Here is a 17,485-nt window from a genome sequence, read left to right as displayed (position 1 = left end):
GTATATTGTAATAAAAGAAAATGGAATAACATAACAAGTTCAGACTATATGGTTTTTTCTAATTTTTTTTACCAAAAAGGAGTTTCTTCAAAGTATTTGAACCAGGAATTTTAACTACTTAATTACCAGTTTTTTTGTATTTCTTTGGCATCATGTAGTGAAGTTTCCTTGAATGTTCTAGGACGAGTACGTGAAGCACTATCCTCCATTATTCCATCGTAAAGCTAAGCTACAAGGCCATAATTAACTCCTTCAGCTCTCTGCTGTTTGCCAAGATTTTGAGCAAAAGATGACCCACATAATGCTATAGAGTAATATTTAAAAGGAACGTGCATGTAACATTTTTTTTTAAAGAAGGCTTCATTGAGCTTTTTAAAATTTTTGGGAGTAGCCTTTTTTTTGTTGGGAGTAGCTATTAACAAGAAGATTCGCTCGCCACTAAGATTACTTTCGAGTTATCATTGAACCTACAATGACATTCTTTTAAAGAGTAATTAAACTCAATAAAGCTTTTGATCGAACCTATGCATATCATATTTAATCACTAGATTTTAAAACCGTGGAATTATATATATATATATATATATATATATATATATATATATAAACTATATGTATGTTAATAAATTTATTAGTATTTTTTTATATATTTGAGACTTTATATGTTTTAATTAACTTATTATTAGAATTATTATTTGTATATATGTAATCTTAATTGTTTTATATTATTACATTTTAATTTTTATATGTTATTTTTTTCACAGTAAATTCGGAAAGATAATGTTATTTAATAATTATAATTATTCTATTATTGAATACTTTACGACTATTATAATAATTTTTAATAATAATAATAATAATAAATATTTTCATAATAATCAATTATAAGACATGATTTTTCATTCATATAAATTTAGATCTTAAAGAATAATAAATATTCATTATGTATCATAAATAATAATAATAATTATTATTATTATTATTATGATGTTGTTTGTATATTTTTTATATATTCAATTTAATTAATATTGTAAATTATCTACGATTTATATAATTTTTCCTATAAAATATCAGTGACGTTTTTACGTTAATTTAATTGTCATTTTATATATACCTGTAGAAAATAGTTTAAAACACACTTAAGTGAAACCTACTACTATTGCACTACTATTTTAAATAAGGTCTCTTCATGTCATGTTTAAAAAAATGATTTTATAAGTTGAAGGTATAAAGTAAAAAATCAAATTAATTATTGATTTTTTGTTGCTAGTCCAAATTTAATTATTGAAGGTATAAAGTAATTAACCACAGATAATCTTGTCTTGTCTATCCGTTGAGAAGTAAAATTTCCATGATGATGAGAAGCGTAGCCAAGCGTCCAAGTTCTCTATGACTATGGCGTTGCCACCATCATCTATCTCCAATAGTGCAGTGGTTGTCTCCTTAAAGACAATTGGACATTGGACATTTTAGTTTGTTTTATATAATTTTTTATATTATAGTTAAAAAAATGTCCCCTAGTTGAAATTTGGGTTGATAAATTTTGTACTAGATCACTTGGTTATATTTTAGGATATACTTGCTTGGATTGAGAATCGACAAGTGAAACATATGATGATAAAGTTTAACTCTTATTTTTCAGCAATATTCAGTAGAATTTCAATTTCAATGCTGTTACAATAGTGTGTTTGGAACTAGTAGTTGTAATCAATACATATGTTGACTCATACATGGGAAAGAAAAACGGGTCACCTAAGCGACGCATCCCAAATTTTGGATGTTCACTCCACGATTTAACTATAGCTAAATTAAACTCAAGAACAATTTAGTTTGCAAGATGCATTTCTGGAGGCCTAGTATCAACATTCACATTTAATGTCATCATTGCACATCAATGAGAAGCAAGGAAAGTGATGGTTCTATCTCTCAGTACAAGTCTAAAAAGAAAAATGAAAACGAGGAAAGAAAAGTTCTAATTAGATAAAATTATATATAATACCATCATAGGTTATAAAATAAAATAAAAAATAGGGTAGGCTCACTTCCAGTTGTGGGCAACAATGTCAGCCAAATCCACAACCCTTTGAGAGTAACCCTACTCATTGTCATACCATGCAATCACCTTCACCATGTCATCTCCCACGACCATGGTCAACTAAGAGTCAACAGTTGATGACACATCAGAGCACCTAAAATCTACAGAGACAAGTGTCTGATACCAACACGACACCAGTATTACGTTTTATATTTTGGACATTATAGGTGTACACGTGTCTGTGTCCGTAGTTCATAGCTCATCACACACAGAGAGGATACCCTTAAGCTCATTCTCTGTACTTTCTCTGAAAACAGCGTTCACTTCTTCAGCAAAGGTCTCTTCTTTGTGACTTGAACAACAAGGTCCACCACTGAAACGTTTGGGGTAGGCACACGGAGTGCAATGCCATTGAGTTTGCCCTTGAGAGTTGGGAGGACAAGGACCACAGCCTTTGCTGCTCCTGTTGAGGTTGGCACTATGTTAAGGGCAGCAGCCCTTGCACGCATCAAGAAACCTTTGGTCACCGGTGTAGGAGTGAGTTGTTGTCATGGTACCCTTGATAATACCTGTCATATGTTGGCACGTTGAGAATATCATCCACAAAAGTTTATAACAGCTCACACACACTGTTCAACCAACCGAATTAGATTTTCTTAATGATCTTTAATGATCTAAAATTTGGACTAAAACAATATCATTGATAATACTTGATCGAGAAATTGTTATATAGTCCCGAATCACTGCATGTTTATGATCCCAACCAATCTTTATATAACATACAAATGAAATTTCCAATTTATGTGAAAGAGCTAATGATGCTTAATTATATGTCATGTGTATTTTTTTTTACAATGGTGGCAATAAGAATAAATCTTAAAATCTCATGCATACTATTCAAATCTCCCATCACTAGGCCGACTCTAGTAGGTTGTCACCTGGAGATTAGTTAGGACTAGAGTAATCCTAGAGCATATAATAATTTTTGCACACAAATTGTAGACCAAAGTTTACTTAATGCAATAATGAAACGTGGATGTAGAGATGGAAGGTAAGTTTGATAAAAAAAATGTGGAGATTAAGATGAATTACCGAATTTCTGATCAAGCACCTTGACGAAGGGTGCAAGAAGCATTGCTGATGATGGGTTCATCTGGGTTGTAAATATCAGCATTGACACCAACCACGTAGGTTGGAATATCTCCCTTACCAGGAGCTGTGATCAAAACCTCTTTGCTCCTGCTTGAATGTGCTTTCCTGCACCGTCTCTGTCCACAAATACTCCAGTTCCTTCGATCACCAAGTCGATTTCCAAGTCCCTGTAAAGAGATAATATTGTTTCATTTTATCAAATTGGTTTAGAAATCAAGAAGACATTAATTATTTTTTAGTTAAATGACAACTTTTGTTGCTTTGTTTCATGAAAGCTTTTGTTCTTGAGAATATGCTTTTAACATATGAAATTGTTTACATTTACAAATTGACTATTTGGTAGGTTAAATTTGTACGTAAGATAGCACTTGGGGCACCAAGCTTAAGCTTTGAGGAAACAAAGCAGTGTTACACTTGGAAGGACTAAACTGTATAGTAATTCATTCATCTTTTCTATTTTTTTTCCTTTCTCTCTCAGTATTTCGGGATAATAGAACATTAATAGATTAAAAGGGATATATTTCTCAAAAATTAAGGATTTAGACTTCCTTGACCTTATGATAAAACAACATTAAGGAAGTAAAAAAGGACGGTTGGAGGAAATCATCAAGAAAGATCTCAGGTTAAATAATATTTCTAAAACTTTAATTTTTAATTGTGCTGAATGGCGTCGTTTACCTCACCTAATGGGGTGAGCATTTAGTTTCATCAACCTCAGCAAACTAGCCCAGCTAAATGACATTAGATAGGTTCAAACTTATGTGTGGTAACTTAGAGAAGAGGGAGAAAAAAGTTGCAAAGTAGCAATGATATTGAAGAAGAATGAGCATACTTCCAAGGAAGGTTGACGGGGTTGTGGTCAGAGACAACCTTGATGACCTTTCCATCTATTGAGATTATGTCACCAACAGGCTTGACATCAGCATCAAAGATTCCAAGGGTGGAATCATACTTGAGAAGGTGAGAGGCTTGTTTGACACCTCCAGTGTCATTGATGGCAATGACATCTAAAGGAGAGTCTTTGCGACCGTGCCAGCATCTCAAGAAGTTTCTTCCTATCCTCCCAAATCCGTTTATGGCTACCTTTAGTTTTGCTTCAACTACTCCTTTTCTGTATCCTTCTCTGCCTCCAACCTTCAAAGTAAAGTACATACATTAACACAGTGTTGTAAAACATGTCTAATTGCCCTCATCCCAAAATCAACAATCACATTACCATGAAAGACTATGGGCACGTTTCCCTTTGCAATGTCCTTTACAAGATCATTTTTAAAATCTTAGCCTATAGACTTAAACCTCTCCTTCACAAATGTATCTCACCTGAACAATCAACTTTTGTTGAGAGCAGATCAATTCTTGACAGTACCCTTATTGCATCTAAATCCATTCACCACATGAAATGCAGAGTAAAGGGTAATACTAGAATTATGGCATTGAAAATTGATATCAATAAGACTTTTGACAGAGTCCAATATCGTTCCCTATTCTATTAATATTAATGGTGATCGTGTAAGACCAATCACATCAGGAAGGGGCTTTAGATAGGGTGATCCTCTGTCACCCGACATTCTTTGCAGAAGGACTTGTCTCACTTTTTTTAAAAATCTGAGAGCAGATAGGATATTCATGGTATTAAGATGTGTAGAAGGACACCAATCCTCTCACACCTTTTATTTTCTGACGATTGTTTTCTATTTTGCAGGGCAACTGAGAAAGAATCGACAACTCACACCAAAATCCTTGACATCTATGGTAAAGCATCGATCAACTGATCAACATACAAAAATAAGAGATTCTCTTTGTCTGCAATAAGTGTTTCCACTTCAATTGGTTCAGGCAAATACTTGGAGCAACCATTTATTATTGGCAGGAATAAAAAAGTTGTCTTTGGCTTTTTGAAAGACAGAATCTGGAAGTGCATCGACCATTGGTCAGGGAAACAACTCTCAGAGGCTAGTAAGGAAGTTCTGATTAAATCATGTGCTCAAGCAATCTCATCTTATTGCATGAGTGTCTACTTACTTCCAGCGTTTCTTGAGGAAGACATTCAGAGAATGAAGAACTCCTTTTGGTGGGATTCGAAAACTGCAACATCAAGAGGTATCAATTGGCTTAGTTGGGACAAGTTATCTATGAAGGAGGAGTTTGGAGGCTTGGGCTTTCATAATTTACATGGTTTCAACCTATCCATGCTAGGAAACCAGGGGTGGAAACTCATCACTCACCCAAATGCTACAGTTACAAAATTTACAAAGCTAAATATTTTCCTGAAGGAGGTATCAATTGTTACTGTGAAGGATGCCTTGAGGACGATCGAATATCACATTTTCTTTGGCTGCCATCAAGCTAAGCAGATTTAGGAGGCTGCGGGTTTCTGACAAGGTTGACCAGGCCCAAAATACAAAGGATCTCATCTTCAAAGTTCTGCAAATCCTACCATCACAACATCAACAAAAATTTGCAATGATGCTCTGGTGTATATGGAAACAAAGAAACGAGAAGTTATGGGAAAACTTGGACACTAATCCTAATATCTCGGTTTCTCTACCAATGCAACTTCTGCACGAGTGGCAACACGCGCGCAAGCATTCTAGGACACCAACAGTTTCAAATATTCAGATTCCAGCAACATGGTGCAAGCCTTCTCTTGGATTCCTTAAATTCATTGTTGATGCAGCTTTGTTTAAAGACCATAAATGTTTTGGGGTAGGAATCTGCATAAGAGATGACAAGGGTGCATTTGTGAAAGCCATAACTCATCTATCTCCAGGATGGCCAAAACCCAGAGAGGCTGAAGCTTGGGGTCATCTTCAAGCCATTACATGGGCTTAAGAGATTAATGTAACTCGAGTCATCTTCGAACTTGACTGCCAAGTCCTCATTGACACTATTTGCTCTACTCCTATGAAGCACCGATACCGACACGGACACTGGACACGACACAGACACAGACAGATAAACACTTATAATATCCAAAATATAAAACGTAATATGGGTGTCGATCGGTGTCGGACACTAACACGGACGCGTGTCAGACACCAAACACGACAAGGGACTGGAGTGTCCGTGCTTCATAGCTCTAGTCAACCTGGTTTTACTAAATTTCACTGTATTGTTGCAAAATGTAGAGCTGAACTGAATACTTTTACAAACTCTTTTGTGAGTTTTACTAGGAGACAATCAAACCAAATAGTCCATTACCTTGCAAAGGCTTCTAGGTTTTTAAATTGTATCCATCGGTTTGGTCGTGTTAGTTATTGTGTTTTTCATCATATTACTAGTGAAATGAAACAGTTCTCTTTGTGTAAAAAAATAATAATAATAACTTCATATAGAGGTGGATTTCCAGGTCTTCGAAAAAATTGATCCCCCATTTTGATCTTATATGCCTCCGATTGGTCCAAGACAAATTCCTTCAACTGATGACATGAAAAGCATCATAAACTAATGCACACAAAATTTATTATGTTCGTGTAGAACAAAAACACTTTTCACTAATAACAGTGAAAATGTCACTCATCATCATTTTTTCCTTTTTTTTTAATTAACATACATGGTTTTGCTATTATTTATCACTTCATTTAAAATTTTGAAAGATTTTATGTATTGTTTTCAAAAATTTCTTTTTATTATTTTCAAAATCATAATTTTTTAAAATAATTATTCAATGCCTTCGTCTTTCATCTTAACTGTTTATACTATCAAATTGTTTCCTTTTGTTAATTTTCTATTTTTCTCCCAAACAAAATACGTATATAACTTTGCTTCTTTATATATAGTTAATTAGAAATATCTCTTAGAATCTTAAATATTTTCATTTCAAAACTTTAAATTTATATATTAAAATATGAAGAAAAAAAAGTTAGGTTGACAATATAAAAAATTTTATACATTCAATCATAATTAATAATGTATATCAAATTTGTTGACTTTAAAAATAATTATCCAAAAGTAATTTAAATTATGATTTATAATTGAATGACATATACTATCAATACATAGATATTAAACTCTTAAAATATTATATAAAAAAAGCATATAATACATAAGATAATTTCTAATTTTTATTACAAAATTTCTGTGAAAAAACCGGATACCCGATGTGTAGGAATGTTGAGTTGCCAAATTCACATTTGAGGCATAACAAAATAAGTTACATGGTAACTTATCATTTCTGTATGATTATTTAGATTTTGAAAATTAAATTTTCGGTGAATAGAATTAACTTTATCTTCTCTTTCGCTGCCAACATTGACTTCTGCTCTGTGTAGAGCTCTGTGCTATTTACATTGGCCTTTCAGTGGCTTGGAATAGGAGATTCTGGAACATGTTGGTTGAATCTGATTCTGTCCTTGCAATTAATTTGTTGCCAAATGGATGTGCTTCTCATCATTCATGCTTCAGTTTAGTTCAAGGTATCAAAGTCTTTCCACGATGCTGGTGGTGATTTGCAATGGAACCATGTGTTGCGAGAAGCTAATCAAGTTAGTAAATCATGGAATGTCTCTTAGTGAGAATTTACGACTTTTTGATGTTGTTTTGTCTTTTATTGCTTTGGTTGTTCAAGCTGATGTAGCTTCAACCATTTTTCGTCGTGGTTTTTAATTAATTGATCTTTGTTGGGCCACGTTGCCCCTTCAATTCAAAAATAAAGAAGAAGAATTAACTTTAAGAGAAGTAAAAAAAAAGTCACTTTTTGAGTTTGAGATCAACAAAATATATTTCTATTTAGAATTCAAAAACCATTCAGATAAAAATAATTTTTCAAAATTAGTTTTTATTTACAAATACACTTTTGTTGATGCAATCCACAAAATCATATTTATCAAAAATGTTTCTTTTTTTTTTAATGCAAAAAAAAATGTTTCTTAGGGAGTTAAATTAAGCGGCGAATTGCACAAAAGCAACGGCTTATAAGAGAGATTGTGAAAGCTGTCGCCAAATGCTTTTTTGTTGTAACAACAATAGTCAATAAGAGTTACAATTCTTTTCACACACACAAAAAAAAAAAAAACACAATAAGGGTTGCATTGACAGTGCCATATAATAATATTAGAATTAAAAAAAAAAACAAAAAGACACATAATATAGATGTAATATATTGCACTATTCTTTCTCTATATATAGAGGCACAAGTTCAGCAATTAGGCTTCAAAAGAAACTGGTTCATACATTTAACTTTTCTCTCTTTCAATTTGCGTCCTTCTAGATCAGAAACATGGCAAATGAAGTGGACTTCAAGGTCCTTCTATATGATTTTCCCTTTTGTTTTTTCTATGTGATTTTCTTTTCTTTCATTTTGACACCATAATGGTTGAACTGAAATGAAATTCCCTTGAATTTTATTTTTTTTTATTTTCTACAAGATTGAATTGAAAGTGTCAGCTAATTGCTGCGAAGGAAGCAAGAGGAAAGTCAAGAAGGCTTTAAGAAACCCAGAAGGTACTAAATATAGCACAACCCTTTTGAAAAAAAAATCTTCACTTCATATGTTTTGTTCTTTGTTCTTATGGTTGGTTCACCTTCTTAGGTGTTTTCAACATAGACATAGACCCCATGGAGCCCTAAATAACAGTGTTAGGAAACGTTAATCCACACATTTTGATTAAAAAGCTTCAAAAGGTCGGAAAGCACGCCGAACTGTGGAGCTATGAGGAATTTGAATCTGAAGAAAAAGAAGAACTATTGGCAAATGAGAAAGAAAAACAGAATGTGTGGGAACAAGAGAAACAGCCTCATCCATGTGACATTAAAATTGATAAAACTAAGGATGTCACAAGGAAGAAAAAAGCCTCAAAAGGTGAAAAGAAGATGAGTTATAAATATAATCCTTATAGTACTCAAGAAATGAAGAAAGAAGAACATTATATGCCTCATTAAGAAGTGAATTTCATGGTTCATGGTCATCCAAGCATGATGAACCCCCTCATTTTTTAAAATTCACCAAATTTATAAATAAAATCTTATATTTTTATATTTTATTTTATTTATATTTATATAATTAAACTCACTTATTTTATTTTTTATAATTTACATTCACTGACTTAGGGTCTTGGATCCGTCACTGAGTAGCATCAAAACTCATCATCAGTATTGTTACATTGCTCAGCCTTGTGCAGTTGCAGTACCCTATTATGCAATTTCTTCTTCATATTCAGCTTGTGTTGAAGAGCACATGCCAAGATTTGAGCCTCCACCATTCTTGAGACCAACAGAGCGAGTAGGGGACTATTTCAGTGATGAAAACACCACGGGATGCCATGTCATGTGATGTGAACTTTAGATATTATCCACATTATAAACTACCAAGCAGCTTAACTTAGAATAAGAGGAAATTAACAGTGTCAAATAAATCTTTGAAACTATGTTAATTTGATTCATCTGGGTAAAAAAAAATCATCTTATACCGATTAATTTTCTTTTTCAAAAAAAAAAATAATGTCAAATATCCTACCTGCCAGTTTCTAGTTTTGTGACATTGTTCTCGTGCGAAACTGGATTAATATTTGAGAAATGCTCTAGTAATATTTTCTTTAACACTCTTTTTATTGCATTTTCTATTATTGATTGAAAAATTATTAGAGATTATTACAAATTTTTGTATGTCTCATTTGTTAATGGTGATAATTTTATAATTTTATAGTTTTCAATATGTTTGGATGAGTACATCCTCTCCTGTCTTACAGATAAGTAAAAAATAAAAATAATAACTCATCCTGATTAAAAAATTTGGTTAACATCTTTTAATTTATCAATATTATTTAAATATATTTTTTCTCAATTTTTTTATTAAAACTTGATATCAACAATAAAATGTCAATAAAATAAAATAATTTGAAAGTTGCTTATATTTAAAAATGATCAACTGTTTTTATTTATATTGAAAAGGAAAGAAGTATTAGACTTGAGAGTGTGTAAATACTTCTCTTAATTTTTCTAGTAGGCATTACATGTGATAAATTGTCTCCTCCCTCTCTTACCCTTATGTTCAGTAGTTTAACTCAATCTACTGTCAATTCTAATAAGAGAATAGAGGTTTCTATCAAATTGAATACCATGGATTTTGATAAGTTTATTTAGTTTTCATCTGTTCAAAGAACCCATCTAACCGATTATCTTATGGAAGGGATTGATAGGTAGATTCTTTTATGCTTTTCAAGAATTTTAAGTTTCGAATATTAATTTCTCTTGTTCACAGGTTGTTTAAAAACCATTTATAAAAAGTTAACATTCTCAAGCATTTTTTTACCATATTTCTCGACAAAATATTGTTATGAGAAACATGATAAAATTCTCAAGAATCTTTTAAATATACCTTGTAACATTTTCAAAAATTATGATTCTCACGCAATATATTCTTCAGAAACATAATTAATTCTCATGCACAAAAGTAAACTCATGCAATACTATAAGATAATACCACTACACTTAAGTTGGTGCCTTTAAAATAAGTCAAAAATTATATATTTGTTGTCTAGTTTTTAATTTAAGTTAAAATAAAATTTTAGTCTCTCATCTATATATTTTAGGAGTTAGTTTGGTCTCGTGTTTTAAAAGTTTAATTTTGATCTCTTAAAATTTCTCTGTTACACAAGTTGATTTTTTGTTAATTTATCACACTAATTTAATCAATCTAATGACCCGTGACAAATTGAAAAAAAAATGATAAGTCACTCGAAATTCATATTGATGTAAGAGTAAAAAACTAATGGAATAATCAATTTGGTTGAACAAAGATACAAACTTTTTAAAGTAAACAAATTAAACTAAAATCTAAAATGTAGAGTATGAAAATTCTATTTTATTCTTTAATTCATTACCAAATTAAAACCGAAGAGTATAGGAAAAATATGCAATCGAGTACAATATCAACAATCATTTTATATTTTTTTGGGGACAAGAAAAGAGAAAACTGCCAGCCAATTATGCTACTATAATGTCACACAGATCAAGCTATGATACGAAATGCATCACTTTATTTGGTAGAGATCAACTACTAACGGTAATTTGACTCATTTCTACTAATCTGCTTTATATAATATCAATTTCTTGTTAAATTAAAACAAGTAACTCATGTATCACAATTTTCATGCTAGTTTTACACCACTCACACATTGCTTTTTATTTGCAAAAATTCAACTCATGCCATGCGCTTGCTGTACTATTTTATTCCAAAAATTTAGGGAGAGTCGGGTTCATTTTTTTTTTATATTTTTAATTGGTATATTTTAATTTAATTTTTATAATAATAAACCGCTCTTTTCTTATGTCCCTCTAGCCCAAGGTTAATTAAATTTTCTATAGGGCTATAAGTATGTATAACAAACAAAAGACAATTCCAAACTGAAAATAAGTAATTAATATGTTAGTTAAAATAATTTTTTATGAAACTTTATGCATTTTTCGATTGAAATCTAGATTAATTAAAATCTCTTAAACTGGTATATTAATAATATTGGTTTCTTCTTCGTTCTTAAACTCACACTACGCAATAAGTAGGTGAAAAAACATATAAAACTTATATATCTTAAAAAAAAAGAATATACTTATTCCTAAGACTCTTTTAACTAATTTATATCTTTTAAAAAAAATTATTTATTTAATCACATTAAATTTATCAATTATTATATTTTTTATTAAATTTATCAATTATTATATTCTTCATTCAAATTTATCCTTCATTTCTGTTTCTCATCAATGAATAATTAATGTTTGGAGAGAGAATATTATAATTAATTAAGAGTATTATAGGATAAAAATAATTAATAAGATGATTTTATAAAAAGAAACATAATAAAATAAAAAAAGTCTTGTATATAGGAAAGGAAGTAGTATATAACTAATTCAAGCTGCATTGTGTTAACATGTGCTTAGATTTGCTTGAATTTTAATCAATAATTACTTTTAAAAACTCTAACAAGACTTCAATACGAGTTATTTGATTTTGAATCATGTAACCAATAAATACTATAAAATCCAGAAGCCACCTTCATCTAGATATCACAAGAGAATAAAATAAAACACTTCGAATCATGACTTCCTGAGTGCTATTTCTTGAAGAATCAGCGCATAATCTGGCAGAGTTGCCATAAGCATACATTGAGTAACAAAATAGCAAAATGTATGAAGCAGAGGAAAGGAAAAAAGTGAATGCTACACATCTTATGGATCAAAAACCAAAGGGCAAAGTCTAAGTCTTAGAACCATAATCAATAGTATCCAAATCATGCTTGGAGGACGCAATCATCCAAAACAAAGTAAGGGTTCTGCAGTACCAGGCACTTAATCAGAATCCTCATACACTTCATCATCAGATAACTCATCAAATGATCTGATGTCAAGCTGGTAACGAAGAATTCCACCAATGCCACCAAACCCTCTGCAGAATTGTGACCCCTCTTGAGATTTGTTGGTCACAAATTCCAAGGAGCATCCAAATTTTTTGTACTCATTGGCAAACCACTCAAGCAAGGGCATCTTCTCCTGAACTTCCAACTCTGCAGAGGTGGCTGAATCACGGAAGTTGCTTTGATCAGCATCTTGTTCCTTGTTCAAGTGTTTTATGATAATCTCACTAGTAGTACCATTTTTCAGCACATACCTATTAATATCCAAATTTTCCCATACAATGAGTGTTTCCACAGCACCCATCTCCAGTGCCTTCAAAGTGTCCTCAACCCCAAAGACATATTTCCCAGTGTCCTGGCTGATCTCTTCAAAATATTTCCCTATCAAGCGTTTCTCTTGAATGAACTTCACATTTGATAAAATCTCAGCAGATAGCTCAATAGCTTGATTGAATCCATTTTCCCCACCATAAGAAACATCTACCACATTTAATATTTTTGCTTGCAATCGAGGGTCAAACATATCTGACTGACTTAGCTCAGTCTTGAAGTCAGCAGAACCAGCAAGTATAAGTCCAGAAACATTAGGTTGACTGGTGGCAGTATTGATGAAATACTGAGTAGCATATTCTGCTGTTTTCCTAACATAGTTGTGCCGCTTTTCCATCCTAAGACGAGCAAAACGCAAAGCTGATTGACCTCCTCTACCATGCTTCTTTGGTAGATCAACAGTAAATTTGTGAAGTACCTCACGAGTGTTTCCACTTAAAGTCCCAAAAAGGGTGCCATTTCCATCCATCACAATGAAACCAAACTTGTCATCAGATTCTAAAAGTTCATTTAGAGCTTCTGTGTGAAACTTGTTATCACAGAGGTACAGTGATGCATTGATAGGCTTGAAAGGCTCAAAATCAATTGTCACCTTCTTTTCCTTGCCATCTTCAGTGACAATGGTTCCAGTGTAAAGAACCAAACCATTTGGAGGGACCTTGTTATATAGTTTCAACCTCTGCTGAGCAGAAGTAATGGCTCCCAACACAGACTGTCGGTTCACCCTACTTTTGATGTTTGAAGCAGTTCCAAATTCATCTCCCAACATCTTAGTGACCCGAGATATTTGATCACGTGGAGGCATTATCAGAGAAATCATGCTGGTACCATTACCTCGAGCAGCTTCCAATGCCTTTATCAATTTCTTGATCTTCCATATCTCAATATTCTTGTCTGATTCTTGACCGTCAGACATTGTTTGTGATAACAGGAAGACTAGCCTATAAAACATAACAGAGAGACAAAGTAGCAAATTCAGCAAACAGAAACTTAACCAGTTAACCACCATATAGACCACAATCTATTTTAGCCTCTAATGGGCATTGAATCATGATTGAATTCTTTTTTTTTTATAAACAAGTTAAATATGCAATGATGCATCTGTTAAAACAAAAAACATGACTTAAAAATAACTAAGCCTGTTGGCAGTGTTTAGGGGTGGGAAACAGATGAAGTGGATGTATTTTGGATTTGGATTATATTGAGGGGAAAAACCCATTTAAGATCCATCAAGTAAATTTTAAATTATCCAATCTACTATCTACCCATGACCTGTTTAAATTGATAAATATCCAATTCATCCATTAACAAATTTTTATGAATGATATCCAACATATCTATTCATAGTTTTATTATCCTTTGTTTTTCAGATACACACTCTCTCTCCTCCCCTGTCACTCTATTTAATAACACAACTATAGTATCCAGGTTGATTAAGAAAGAAAGAGCCTACAAATTAATAACAGCTCAGTTATATAACAGCAAAGTTTAAGAACACGAAGAGGTAAACTTTACCGTGGATGATTCATCAAACAAGGAAATAACACCAACCCAAAAGTCTCCAGGTTATGAGGATTCAATCAACAATAAAAAGTGTGAAAACCCAAAAACTATTTACAGGATAGGAAAAAAAATCTACCGAGAAGGAGATTGATGGTGGAGTGCAGCAGAAAAGTTGGGAAAGCAAGGACTGACAAAATTGATAATGACAACAGTGCAAATGGGAAGAGAGGGAAACATTCAGAACTTAGACAATGGTGGTGGGGTTTAGGCTAGGAAGGAGGCACAGTGAGTAGTTGAGGAGTTTATTCATGTTAAATGTTACTGGATATGTCTGGTGAACCCCTACTGAACCAATGAAGGAATCAGAATAGCAAATTTAGCCCATTAAAATTAATACAGATGGATAGATGATGGTGGTGTGCCATACATCGGAAGTGAAACTACTAGTTAAAGGTTTAGAGATATCAGGGCATTATAAATAACACCCTGGTATCTGGCGCCCTTATATATGCAATGATATTCTTCCCAGAGTTGATAGACAATCATAAAATTATAGTATTAAACTTGAGAGTTGAGCTCTCCACAAGCTGAGATGGCATCATATTTGGTGATGAAAATAAAATAACAAAGAAGCAGCAAGCGAAAAAACTACACAAGACATGCACGAGAGAGACTGCTGGAATAACTATGTAAGATCTTATTTGCATACAATGGCTCAAACAAAGCTAAATTTCTGGACTATGTTGAAAAAGAAAAAAGAGAAACAGTGGTGAGTTTTTCATTTTCTTAAATAAATAAAAAATTTCCATAGTGCAATGTTTCATGAGTAATTGAATAAGCAAGCAAACAACAGCTCCAAAAGCATTTCTCAAAACCTTATAATAAAGGTTGTTCCTGCATGTCATAATATTTATGCAAAACACTACAATAAGCATGCATTCAGTAAATAAAAAGAATATGAAAAATATATACTTTCCCTCATAAAAAAGAATTTAATTTTCCTGTATGGTCAGTGTAAAGATTTTTACACTTCCAACCAATCAAAAATCACCTCAAGTATAGCATAACTATTATAAAAGTTAATAAACTTTTCATAAATGGCAATCTGTAATTGGATCACAGTACAAGTACATTCAAATTAAATTTTAAAAAAAAACCTAGACTCAAAACTGAAAATACAGCAGTGATAAGAAAGGAAAAGTTTAACCTATCTACAATTAGTATGCACCAATCAGCCTGACATGTGGAAACTCCACACAAAAAATGAGATTTAAGTGAGAAAAAAAAAATTGCCCATAAATAGTAGGCACTTTTAATTGAACCATCCGAAAGTACTAAGAAAATAAAACCAATCAATCCAAAATAGAAAAGAAACAAATTCAACAAGTGAAGTAACCACCAAAGTCTCGCCAAAACTTGAAAAAAAAAAAAAATCTTTCTTTCGTTTTCCATTTTATTCTGGAAATCGAAAATTTGTTAGACCTGTAACTGAAAAGTGCTTCAAAATCAGGGGAAAAAAGTAACATGTCAATAACAGTCAACACAGATTCAACTTTCTAGTCAAACCAGGAAAGAACCCAACTCAAATAGCATATTAACACATAAACCAACGAAAACACCCCGATGCAGTTCACAAAATTTATGAATAAACAAATCAAATCAACCCAAGATGGAAACTTTTGGAGTGAGCAACCAAAACCCATTTACCGAACAAAACCCCAAAAGAAAACACCAAACATATTGCAAATCGAAAACAGATGGTTCCATCTTACGGATTTGAATCCAATGCATGAGGTTTCAGATTTACTATGAAAAAGGGTTTTGAGTAAGGGACCGTACCTCCGTGACGACGAAGATGTTGGAGATGAGAAAAGAGGGCGAAAACTGAAACCCTCCGAATTAGGGTATTCACGTTGGTGCTTGCTTCTTCAACCTCTATTTTTTACATTATTATTAGTATTGTTTTATTTGAATAATATAATAGCGTTGTGTGGACCCACCACCAGCGGTGATGCTCCGTCTCCACAATTTTTTAATCTTTTTTCACTTCCCACCCGTTCGAACTGCCCCCTGTTTAGGCACCCTTTTTTTATTAAAATAAATTGATAAATACTTAAATTTGTTTTGAATTTATTAGGCGCTGAAAATTAGGATATTAAAAAATGAAAATTCATCCTACCATTATGTATCCAACATTAAATCTAATGATCGTGATTACGTGTGAATGGTCATAACGTTAGTGTGAATATGATTATCAAACTCATGAATTATGTCTTTAACTCTTATCTATTCACATATCTTTTACAAATTAACTCATGTATAAATTCTTTTTTTAATCAACTCTAGGTAAATTTGATAAATTTTATGCAAACTTGGTAGACTTGTGAGTTTACCACGAGTATGCAAGTCGACCTACTAAAAAATTAGAAAAAAAAAATACAAGTTAGTTTGGGTTATTTTTTACCCATTAAAGGTCCAACATATATTCATTTGACGTGTTGTTCTTGAATCGAAGACTCTTACCTCTAACAACATCAAATTATTATTTTCTAACAACATCAAACCCTCAATGGAAATTATTTATCACTGTTATTACCTCCATAAGTTATTATTTAGTAATGATGCATTATTATTCAAGGACCAAATTATCAGTAAATAAGTCTAGGGCTAAAATGATAGTAAGTTGTTAAGTTCAGATAACAAATTAAAAAGTTAATTTTTTGACACGTGAATAACATGTGACAACCATTAACTATCATATAGGCACGATTGGTTGAGTTAATGGAAAAAACTAACAGTAAGACTAATTTGTCGCACTTTTTACACATTTTGAGATAAAATTTTAATTTTTCATCTTTCAGAAACCTAATTGTGAGCGTCTATCCAAAAAAATCTAAAAAAGTTAAATATGTATGTAAAATAGATTATACTCCCTCATCCGTAATTACTATAAGATATAATTGATTAATTTAGGCTTATTAAGAAAGTTAGTTCATTTAATCATTAACATTAAATTTGTCTATAATTATAATATTTTCAAATTTATCCTTAATTTTACTGAGAACTTACTCATCGATCTCCATAGAAGAGAAAAAAAAATAATAATTTAAGGCATTTT

General features: G+C 32.0%; 1 protein-coding gene, 1 long non-coding RNA gene and 1 pseudogene across 3 annotated transcripts; 1 reads left to right on the top strand and 2 right to left on the bottom strand.

Annotated features, from left to right (window-relative positions):
• Positions 1–1,642: 1,642 nt before the first annotated feature.
• LOC100786082 (glyceraldehyde-3-phosphate dehydrogenase GAPA2, chloroplastic-like) lies at positions 1,643–4,574 on the bottom strand (annotated as a pseudogene).
• Positions 4,575–8,350: 3,776 nt separating this feature from the next.
• LOC102663602 (uncharacterized) lies at positions 8,351–9,671 on the top strand. Of its 2 annotated transcripts, XR_001385455.3 has the most exons (4): positions 8,351–8,429; positions 8,554–8,629; positions 8,718–8,987; positions 9,236–9,671. It is a non-coding gene; the product is annotated as an uncharacterized lncRNA (long non-coding RNA). The 2 variants fall into 2 exon arrangements; XR_418863.3 differs by lacking the exon at positions 9,236–9,671 and having other exon boundaries at positions 8,718–9,222.
• Positions 9,672–12,203: 2,532 nt separating this feature from the next.
• LOC100813343 (eukaryotic peptide chain release factor subunit 1-3) lies at positions 12,204–16,438 on the bottom strand. Its single transcript, XM_003547998.4, has 2 exons — positions 16,207–16,438; positions 12,204–13,805 (listed from the first exon to the last, which is right to left on the bottom strand). The coding sequence occupies exon 2, from the start codon at positions 13,778–13,780 to the stop codon at positions 12,470–12,472; it is 1,311 nt and encodes a 436-aa protein (XP_003548046.1). The 5' UTR covers positions 13,781–13,805; positions 16,207–16,438; the 3' UTR covers positions 12,204–12,469.
• Positions 16,439–17,485: the final 1,047 nt, after the last annotated feature.

Source organism: Glycine max, chromosome 16 (genome assembly GCF_000004515.6).
Source record: "Glycine max cultivar Williams 82 chromosome 16, Glycine_max_v4.0, whole genome shotgun sequence".
NCBI classification, from domain to species: Eukaryota; Viridiplantae; Streptophyta; class Magnoliopsida; order Fabales; family Fabaceae; genus Glycine; species Glycine max.
Note: the sequence above shows the minus strand (reverse complement) of the source record. Positions and strands in the feature narration are given on the sequence as shown.